The 11,383-nt window shown below is 33.6% G+C and overlaps 1 protein-coding gene across 1 annotated transcript in view; it reads left to right on the top strand.

Moving 5' to 3' along the window:
• The window catches only part of LOC107671790 (protein unc-13 homolog B), an 86,335-nt gene that overhangs the window by 41,106 nt on the left and 33,846 nt on the right, over positions 1-11,383 (top strand). The window contains exons 12-16 of the mRNA XM_016464762.1: positions 1,889-1,935; positions 4,154-4,232; positions 6,250-6,255; positions 6,730-6,804; positions 7,281-7,500. Of these exons, the coding sequence (XP_016320248.1) occupies positions 1,889-1,935; positions 4,154-4,232; positions 6,250-6,255; positions 6,730-6,804; positions 7,281-7,500 (427 nt within the window). The remainder of the gene's footprint in view (positions 1-1,888; positions 1,936-4,153; positions 4,233-6,249; positions 6,256-6,729; positions 6,805-7,280; positions 7,501-11,383) is intronic.

Genomic DNA, 11,383 nt, shown 5'->3' with positions numbered 1-11,383 from the left:
CAGGAGGCCTTTATTCACCCCCCGGAGCTGTGTGGGACACTTTTTATGATGGATGGATGCACTTTATTGGACTATTGAAAAATATCACCCATTCACTGCCATTATAAAGCTTGGAAGAGCCAGGACAATTTTTAATATGACTCCGATTGGATTCATCTGAAAGAAGAAAGTCATATACACCTAGGATGGCTTGAGGGTGAGTAAATTATGGGGTAATTTTCACTTTTGGGTGAACTAACCCTTTAAGGCAACATTCCATTGTAGAATTTTGCAAACATTATGGGAATATTTCCGGAAAAAAAAAAAAAACGTTCCATCAACGATGTATAAATAAAGTTTTTGTGTTAACGTTTTGAAAACATTATTAAAGACGAGATCACTAAACGAAAGTTTATAACATGTTTATATATGTTTATAGTTTATATATGATTTGGGAGAGTTTTTGTTGTCCACTTTAGTTTAGTGACATAATTTAGTCAACAAAACGAGTGAATCACAATTCGGTGCCTTCAGAAAGAAAAATCAACTTGTGTTTGTTCGTTCACAAATAGTAGATTATTACACTCAAAATAAATAATATTTTAATGTAAAGAAATTGAGATGCTGTAGCAATATATACGTAGCTGCTAAAATACTTTTATTGGCAGACTTTTATTTACGTTTTGAAATGAATGCCAAATTGAGTTTTATTTTATAAGAAGGGTCTTCAGTGCGTTTAAACACTAATGTTCAACTAATATGATTTTGTTGATGGTCGAGGCCGATATCTAGAGAGGAGGGTGATTGGTATAGTTGGTTGTAAAATGGCTGAAACACATTGCTCATTTGTTAAATACTGTATTTAATGCCAGTTAAATACTTCATTGTTCATTGAATAATCTTTTACTGCTTTCCTTCTGATGTTATTTCATTGGCCTCATTGCTGAAGAGATTTTTTTTCAGTGTTTATTGCAGTGTTTTTTAGTGTGATGTACTGTTTTTTGTTGTTTTTATAAATTTTTGAGTTTTATTTTTATTTTCATATTTTGTGTTATTAATTTAGTTTTAGTTTCATTTTATAATTTTAAGTGTTTAGTCATTTAAATGGTGTTTTGCCTTTTTTTTTTTTTTTTTTTTTTTTTAAATGCCTATATAGTTTTTATTATTTTTTATTTCAGCTAGATTGAGTTATTTTAGTACTTAAAGTTAAACTAAACATATATATTGATTCATTTAATGTTTATTATATTTAAAATAAAATAGTGGTTTCCCCTAGTGAAAAATAAATATACTAAAATGTATTTGAAATGCATTTATTTCATGCTAAGTATACTACAAATACATTTACATATTTATGTATGTAATAAAAATACCCTGCAGTTGTACTTTTAGTGCTATACTTAAAGTCTTCTAAATTGGAACAACTAATTTTGTACCTAATGCACTTTAATTGTGCTGAAGTCCAACTAAAGATATACTGAAGTATATTTGATTGTGCTAAAGTGGAACTATTGCAAGTATGCATCAGGTACACTTTAAATATCTTGCATTTAAAGACCGATATTATTAAAAGATCATACAGTCCTCATCAATAGTGACATTAAAACACATTTTAGGCTTAATATTAAGAAATGTACATTGTGCAGAAGTAGTACTCCAAATAAAGTTTAATTATAATTTTTATATTAGCAAGTCTTGAGCGATATGTCAGTAAATATGTTAATAGATTTGAACTATACTTAGTATGAAATAAATGTATTAAATTACTTTTTTACTAGGGCCACTTTTAGTTAATGATTATAACTCTGGTTTGTTGTTGTAAAGCTTGTTGTGTTGCAGTGTCTGTGTTGAATACAGAAAATATTTAGACTCTGATCATTAGCTAATAAAATGTTTCTCTTTCTCTCAGGCACGAGGAGAGACAGACTCTCAGTCGCTGTGGTTTGGTAAAGGAGGGTAAGTCAAAGCTAATTCCCACCAGCTGTTTTTAGTGCAGTCAACAACATACAAAGACAAGGGCTGCAACTAATGATTATTTTGATAATTGATTAGTTAGCTGATTATTTTTTCGAATAATCAGATAAAAAAAGCCTCTTTTTTAATTGACAAAACACTATTCCACATTCCTTGTCCTTCAAACAAATGTGCCAACTGAACGCTACGAAAACATACTGTATGCTGAATATATCTCTGTGCTATACATGATGTGTAAAAGAGTTATAAAGCACAGTTTAAACAGACAAATGGACAAAGGACAGTGGAAATAATAATGATGAAGATAGTAAAAAAAACAACAACTTGGTGTTAACAGATAAGAGGAATGTTCTGCAGGAACACACACATTCACTCTGAACACAGTCACCTGTTCCTGTCATTTCTTTATTCTGTAAATGTAAGAACCGTCTAACATTTATATTCAGTCACACTCTGTTATCCCTTTACAGTTGCTATCATAAAATACTTGAATTACATGTTGACTTTTAAACCTAATTTTAACATCCAATAACAGATATATCAGCAAAAGTGGGCAGACGCGACTAATCAATAATGACATTTGTTGTCGATTTTCATTATCGATTATTATCGATTTTATCGATTAGTTGTTGCAGCCCTAACAAAGACAACAGTTAAGTGTACATGATGTTGATCTTATGTTCTTGTATACTCATATATTCAAGTGTTTATGGAGAATAACATAACACAGTTTTTAGGGATGCTCCGATCGATTGGCCGGAGATCGGTAATGGCCTATAATCACATTTTATGACTCGATCGGTACTCACTAACTTGGCCAATCTCACGAACCGATCGCAATTTGATGACGTCAACGCGTGACGACGTACATGATGCGTGGGGACATAAATGATTTGGCGCCGCAGTCATGTCATCGCCGGTATGGAAATGCTATGAAAATTTGCTATTTGTCGTGTATGTTTTGCATGATGATATGATGAATGGATGGTTCATTTTTAACAGCAGATTCAGTGACGTTAGAGCTGATCTGTGCCTCACTTCACACGTCTGCGGCGCATTACGGCTCCATGGGAACCGGAGCCGATCGCGGCCGCTCTAGTTAGTGCTTGTGTTTATCAGCCAGCTGCAGCACGTTTCTGACGCATCTCTCCATGCTGCTTAGATAAAAATAGTCTTTTGTGAGGTGTCACAGCACGGAGGACGGAACAAAACCTCGTCGGAGCACACACACACACACGAAATCGTCTGCCTCATGAAAAAAATGTATTTAAAAAAAATGTAGTTATTAGTTAATATTTGCATCATTTATGATTTATTTTATCCATCTGCGACCCACCCGCAAATAATCAGAATTAAATTTTTTATTACCCGACCCGCGGATTATCCGCAGCACCTGTGGATATAGGAAAAGCAAAATAAGTTTGCTGCGTAAATCAGATGGACTTATTGAAAATGCAACAAATGAAAATGACATCGAAAATTTTCTAAAGACAGTCTTCCTTCAGAAATACAGAGATATAAAAACACCCGCACCTCGTTTTGATTTTTAAATGTGCAGTACATGCTCATGTTTATTCAAGGAAGCCTTTTGGAAAATCCTTCAGTTTTGATATTGTGGTGAGCGCCACAAATAAATAAATGTATGGGAAACACATCCCACAGCACAACCACCTGAGCCCAACTTCAGTCTACTCATCACCTTAACTTTAACTGCGTTTGTAGCCGGCGCCATAGCCAGACTGATGAACAAACACAGACCGGAAGTTAACTTCGGGCCAGGCGCGTGCGTCTATATAAAGCGTCTATATAACGCTTGAAGCTCAGAATCGGCATCGGTATCGGCCGATCACCATGACAAGAAATCGGTACTCCAAATTGGCTGCAAAAATCCTGATCGGAGCATCCCTAACAGTTTTACCTGCCATTAGGGAATGCATGAACTAAATAAAATGCATAGCTTGAATGCAATGGTTAATAATGCATAAATGCAAAAATAGCAATTCAATATAAATCAGAGATGACATATTTTGCTCTGCGCACTCTAGTTAGAGAGTAAACATTTATGGTAATTGAGTTCAAGGCATACTGGTTATAATGGTGATGACGAGGCAGTGAATGGATGTGATTTTCTGCCTGCTGTTGAGGAAGGGAAGTTATTTTTCATGCAACATTATTCTTATGATTATGTTTATTTCTCCAGGATGGGCGGAGCATTGTACAGCATCGACAGCATGCCTGATCTGAAGAAGAGGAAGACCATTCCTCTGGTCAGAGATCTGGTGAGAAACCAACAGCAAAAACTCTGAGACTTTGTGTTTATCTAATATTCCGTTAATATGCATTGAACTTACATTGGGATGGACTGGTTGCTGACCGTTTCAGTAGAAATTGGTTGCAATTACAAATCACAATACACTACAAACTCAGAAGTGCAAAAATGTCACAGATTATTTAAAGGGGTCATATGATGCGATTTCAAGTTTTCCTTTCTCTGGAGAGAGGCGGGGCATAGAGGACCTACAATAATGTACAGTATTTGAAAAATAATGTGTTTTTTGAACATTAAAGCATGTCAACATATTCTGTTACACCAAATACACAAAATAATGATCTTTAAAAAAGTATCATATGACCCCTTTAATAAATAGAGTAGGGCTGGGCGATATGGGCAAAAAATTATCACGATACATTTTTTCATCTCAGTCGATATCGGTAATTATCACAATACATTTTTTTCATATCAGTCGATATCGGTAATATCACAATATTTTTTTTTCATATCAGTCGATATCGGTAATTATTGCGATAATATTTGTTCATATCAGTCGATATCGGTAATTATCACGATACATTTTTTCATATCAGTCGATATCGGTAATTATCACTATACATTTTTTTTCATATCAGTCAATTTCGGTAATTATCACTATACATTTTTTTCATATCAGTCGATATCGGTAATTATCACGATACATTTTTTTTCATATCAGTCAATTTCAGTAATTATCACTATAAATTTTTTTCATATCAGTCGATATCGGTAATTATCACGATACATTTTTTTTCATATCAGTCAATTTCAGTAATTATCACTATAAATTTTTTTCATATCAGTCGATATCGGTAATTATCACGATACATTTTTTCATATCAGTCGATATCGGTAATTATCACGATAAATTTCAAAATGGTTTGTAGGTTTATTTCTTTCAAGTTTAAAGGCAGATTTTTGCTCCTAAGTGAAAGTTGTAGAAACCAGATCATTAAATGTGGTCTTAAACGACTCTTTATGGTCAGAACATGACAAACACTTCACGTTTTTGAATTCTTTACACTTTTCCAGTCATTTTTCCTTAAGTCAATTCAAGTCACCTTTATTTATATAACGCTTTTAACAATACAGATTGTGTCAAAGCAACTTAACAGTATTAAATAGGAAAATAGTGTGTCAATAATGCAAAAAAACTAAATAAATAACAAAATAAATATCTTAATAGAGAAATAAATTTCTTAGTTTCTGCATGTTTTGAGTGATATTATTTCAGATCATGAAACAGGTTTGTGTTCCTGACTTTGACGTGTATCTTCAGCACAGTGCAGGCTGCAATATTAATATTAAATTTTTTTGGCACTTATTTGACAGTAGTTTAAGTTGAGTTGACAGTAGTAGCTCGAGTTAGTAGCAGATGTAAATCTATGTTCATTATCAAAAACATATGTAACATCTGTTAAAATTGTAACCTCATTTTTATATGGTGAAATGTAATTATTCTGACATGATTACCACAGTTAAACCACACATATTGCACCTCAGTACCATGGTAAAAATGTAACTATGGTTTCTAGGTATTTGTATGAAAAACAGTAGTCTAAATACATGTAGTATAAATGCACAAAAGCTTAGCTTAATCACAAAATACTGTAATTATATTCTAATACTCCTTTAACACATTTAATACGTCTACATTAATAGTATAATAAAATGACAAACATTATAATAAACATTTATCGAACTCTTGTTATCGTTTTATCGAGAAAAAATGAAATCGCAATAATTATTGGTATCATTTTATCGCCCAGCCCTAGTATAGAGTAAAACAAGCACAGACACACTTTAGTAACTGAAAAGTATTCATTTATTATATTTATGAGAGTTTTATTAGGATAATACATTCTTAAAGCCTGTGCATTTTTTAATTGGCTGTTTGTGGCACATTAGTTTCTCTTTTATGATCATTTAAATGTGAATAACATAGTTTTTGTCTTGTTTGCTTTGCCTCTGCTGTCTGGACTCAGGCTATGGTAAGGATTTGTAGTATTTATTACATATTTAGGCACCATTCTTTTTGTAAATATTGCCGTTTATAAGTTCACATTTTTATAGAGTTTGTCCCAGAGGGAGATTTTTATTGCTCTTTCATAGACTTAATGGAGATCCCAGTTATGAAGTATCAACTTTGTCTCTGACGTTTCTGCTAAAATTCCTTTCGAGAAATAAAAACAGACACAAATGAGTCAATAATTGAGATCCAGTGAAGGTAAAGAGCTGTAAAATCATTGTGGAGCAGCTCAGATCATTTTATGAGAAATCCTTAAGTTCATGTTGAAATCGCAGACTTTGGTGTCTCTGAGATGTTGTTGAGCTCTCTTCTGAAACTCTAGAGGAGACACGTGTGCGATGACTGGGTTCTTTTCTTATCTGAGAAGTCTCCACTTGCTCTCTATGTAATGAGAAACAGCTGAGATATGAATGAGCTCTCGTGTGTGATTTTTCAGTCTCTAGTGCAGAACTCTCGTAAGGCTGGCATCACGTCTGCTATGGCCTCTAGCACACTCAACAATGAGGAGCTGGTAAGTGATGGGTCTCTCTGGAACTTTACATTTAACTTTAAATTATAAATGCATTTTTGTCACCCGTCTAAATGTAAAGGTGCTACTGCGTGTGAAATCTAGCCAAAAATACATTGTATGAGTCAAAATTATCGATTTTTTTTTATGCCAAAAATCATTAGGATATTAAGTAAATATCATGTTCCATGAAGATATTTTGTAAATTTCCTACCGTAAATATATCAAAACTTAATTTTTGATTAGTAATATGCATTGCTAAGAACTTCATTTGGACAACTTTAAAGATGATTTTCTCAATATTTTGATTTTTTCGCACCCTCAGATTCCAGATTTTCAAATAGTTGTATCTCGGTCAAATATTGTCCTATCATGTCCTAAACATGTGTTTATTTCATAAAATTGACCCTTATGACTGGTTTTGTGGTCCAGGGTCACATATAGTCCTAAGTAACGCTGGTGTGTTTGTGCTGGTGTAGAAGAGTCACGTGTATAAGAAGACGCTGCAGGCTCTGATCTACCCCATCTCCTGCACCACACCGCACAACTTCGAGGTGTGGACGGCCACGACACCCACCTACTGCTACGAGTGTGAGGGTCTGCTGTGGGGCATCGCGCGTCAGGGCATGCGCTGCTCTGAGTGCGGCGTCAAATGCCACGATAAGTGCCAGGACCTGCTCAACGCCGACTGCCTGCAGAGTGAGACTTCAGTGCTTACAGTGTGTCAGTTAGGGCTGGGCGGTATATCGAGTTTGTACGATATATCGATATTTTCTTTATAAGCAATACGATATGAGGCAATACCGTTTATATCGATATACAGTAGTTTGATACGAGCGCATCTGAAAATATAACGGAGGACACAGACTGAGCTGCTTCGGAGAGAGTGCATAATACAATTAGTTCTAAACATGTGACAAGCTTTATATTAAGGCCTTTAAAAACTGGTAAGACACAGTATAGTTTATAGTTTTGCATAGTTTAAGCAGCTCGGCCCGTCATATGCTCTGACAGAAAGGCTGCGTGTGCCGCTGACAGAGACACTAGGCTACTTGCGCTGTTTAAGGTGCCGTTCACGTCACGCCTAAAAACGCGTGGAAAACACTAGGCGCGCTTTTTTCCAAAGCGTTCGGGCGCTTGCGCTCCGGAGGCGTCTGCCGTTGCTAAGCAACCATGACCTGCACTCTCCATGAAGATGATAATAAATGGATTTGCAGCACTAAAAATCACTTGCAGTAGCTCTGCTACTAAATTTATTTAAAAATAGCTATGATTAGCTGTTCCTTCATCTTGGCTGAGCTTTCAATGTTGTTACGGGAAAGGATGAAGCTGGTTGGTTCTTGTCACATGACCCGCGGTGCGCATTCTGAAAAGTTGAAATGTTTTAATCTCGATGTGGCGCGGACGCGCCTGTAAAAAATGAGCGCGTCGCGACCACGTCGCTTCCATTATGAGCGCGCCTGCCGCGCGTCTACATTTGAAATAACGAACTTGAGCGCGCAAAAGACGCGATATGTGAACGGCCCCTAATGTGTTTGAGATATGCTGTCTTCCTGAATGCATAACTTACATTTCACAAGTATATTCTCCATCTGTAAATGTTAGAAAATCATGGAAATATTAAAATTTTTCTGTCAGAAGTGCATGAGCCTTCTGCTTTGCGATTCTCCGCTAAACTTCACAGACAACAGTGAATGAGCGCCAAACAGACAGAGCTCAATTAAATATCAGCACAATAATTTTGACTAAAATATACATTTCGCTGAAATATTTGTAGTTGGACAATAAATGTGACAATTAGAATTTTAAACCTACAAGTAAGCCTATTTTTATGATAGCAATGACTGTAAAGTGACTGTAATGCGGTAATCAAAAGAGCCTAACACAACTCTGTGCTTTTGTTCTCATTTATTTTCAGTTTTAGTTTAGTGAATTTAACTTCTGCTTTAAAAGCCTTATTTTTGTTTTTAGATTGCAATTTTACAATGTTAGAATGAAATGTAATTTTACCCCCCTTTTTGCACATAATATAAAAGCTTACATGGTTACATTCACTTTATTTGTTTTCATAGCCTATGTATTGTTTTGTTGGACAACATTGGGTGGTAAGTGAAATTTATATATATAAAATACAGATTTTTTTAATCCAAATACAAAAACGAAAATACCGAGATGTAGTGTTGTCATGATACCAAAATTTCAGTATTCGGTACCAATACCAGTGAAAAGCCACGGTTCTCGGTGGACACAAAAAAAACACAAAAACATGCTAATTAAAAAATTTGACTATACTTTCATTTAATCCAAACTGTGTACATATTTAATTTTAAAGGGCTTTTAAAACCTTCTAGAGCTATTCAGCCAAGAATTCATTTCATTTAAAAGCCTCTGGTGTGTACAAATAGTAAATATCATCATGTCCTCCTGTTTTTTTACCCTAATAAAAGTTATAGGAGCATTAAATAGTTAATAAAGAAACTTCATTCTAATGCTCATTATATTAGCGTTAGCCGCGCTTATGCTAATGATTAACTACTCTAATAACAGCGATGTTCATTTCAATCCGACATTCAAATTAAAATATTGAATAATATTCATAACAGAAGCGGTGTTTCCCACAGACTTGCACTCTATTGGTGGCGGCATATATATGCAAATTCATTCTCTGCCAGCAGGAGGCGCTTGTAGCGCGTGAGAGATCAGGTTTCCCTGGTAACGGCTGTAATCAAATAAGCGCTGAGCTCACAAATGCTGCTTTATCAGGCATTACAGGCAAGATGAAATGAAAATGACATCCATAATTTTCTGAAGACAGTCGGTTTCCTTCAGTGATATAAAAACACCCACACCGGGTTTCGACTTTGACACGTGACACGTGACAAGCCTTTTGGAAATCTATTTGTGGCGGTCAGTTTTGATATTGTGGCGGGCCGCCACGAATAAATCAATGTATGGGAAACCCTGCTTGAACTCTTTCATTTGATCTGGGTGTCTGTCTTTAAAGTGTTTTGTTAGTTTGGTGTGTTTCCTCGTTTTGAGGTCGCCACGTCTCAGTGCTTTTATGAAGAGAGCACATCTGCACACCTTTCGGATAACGCATCAAGAACCGGGTTGACCGGGTACTCGGTGCTTAAAAAAACCTGGTACCGTAACGTTTTCATTTTTTTAGTACCGACTTGGTACCGAAGTACCGGGTCTTTTGACAACACTACCGAGATGTATACCGTATATCGCAAATCGGCCAAAAAATACCGAGATATGAATCTTTGCCCATATCGCCCAGCCCTAGTGTCAGTGTGCAAGAACACAGTACTTATGGGATGGGGAGTAACTAACTGAAAGTATTAGTGCTACTTTTGATTTTGATACATTTCCTTTTTAATGATCTTTTATGTAACTTCTTGTTAGTAACTTGTAGTGTAGCTAACTGGGGGTGAAAATAAGTAAAAACGATATATTTGTGAGCAAATGCAAAGTTTCTTGAGGAAAAGCAAAAAATTTGTGAATGAACGTGAAAGCATTGAGATATAATTTTTCCTCCCAGCTCATTTGTAGTGTAATTTATCTATTTATTTTTTTTAAATATATTTTTTTTAATGCAGTGTGACTTGAGTAAGTTATCGCTGAACTTCCGTGGAATCATATTTTAAGTACTTTTTTATTAAGATATTATGGCATTACAGTCTTTCTTGGTTTATTTTTCCTGCATAAACTAAATGCGATGGTGATTGGTGATGAGTGGAGAGATGCAAATGAAAATAAACAAAACAAAACAAACAAAAATAAAATAAAAAATAAATGTTATTTTTTAAATTATTTTAAGTAGTAAATAAATAAAATAAATATCATATGAAATTAATTTAAATAGTTATAGTTTTAAATAATAAACATGTTTAATGCATTCAGTAAGAGTTCAGTAATAAACTGAACATAGAGTATATTGTTTAGTCATTAAAATAATTATAAATAATAAATCAATATAATAAATATCAATAAATACAATATGAAATACATTTAAAATAATTATTGTTTTAAATAATAAATAATAATAAACATGTTTTATTTTTAAAAAGCATTCAATAAGAGTTCAGTAAAAAACTGAACAGAGTATTTTGTTTAGTCATTAAAATAATTATAAATAATAAATATCAATACATATAATATGAAATAAATTTAAATATTGTTTTAAATAATAAACGTTTTATTTTGAAATGCATTCAATAAGAGTTCAGTAATAAACTGAACATAGAGTATATTTAGTCATTAAAATAATTATAAATAATAAATAATTAGCAATAAATATAATATGAAATACATTTAAATATTGTTTTAAATAATAAACGTTTTATTTTGAAATGCATTCAATAAGAGTTCAGTAATAAACTGAACATAGAGTATATTTAGTCATTAAAATAATTATAAATAATAAATAATTAGCAATAAATATAATATGAAATACATTTAAATATTGTTTTAAATAATAAACGTTTTATTTTGAAATGCATTCAATAAGAGTTTAGCAATAAACTGAACAGAGTATATTGTTTAGTCATTAAAATAATTATAAATAATAAATAAATAT

Source organism: Sinocyclocheilus anshuiensis, unplaced genomic scaffold, assembly GCF_001515605.1.
Source record: "Sinocyclocheilus anshuiensis isolate Anshui unplaced genomic scaffold, SAMN03320099.WGS_v1.1 scaffold1491, whole genome shotgun sequence".
Taxonomy (NCBI): Eukaryota; Metazoa; Chordata; class Actinopteri; order Cypriniformes; family Cyprinidae; genus Sinocyclocheilus; species Sinocyclocheilus anshuiensis.
The sequence above is the reverse complement of the archived record's forward strand: the minus strand, read 5'-3'. Positions and strand labels throughout refer to the sequence as shown.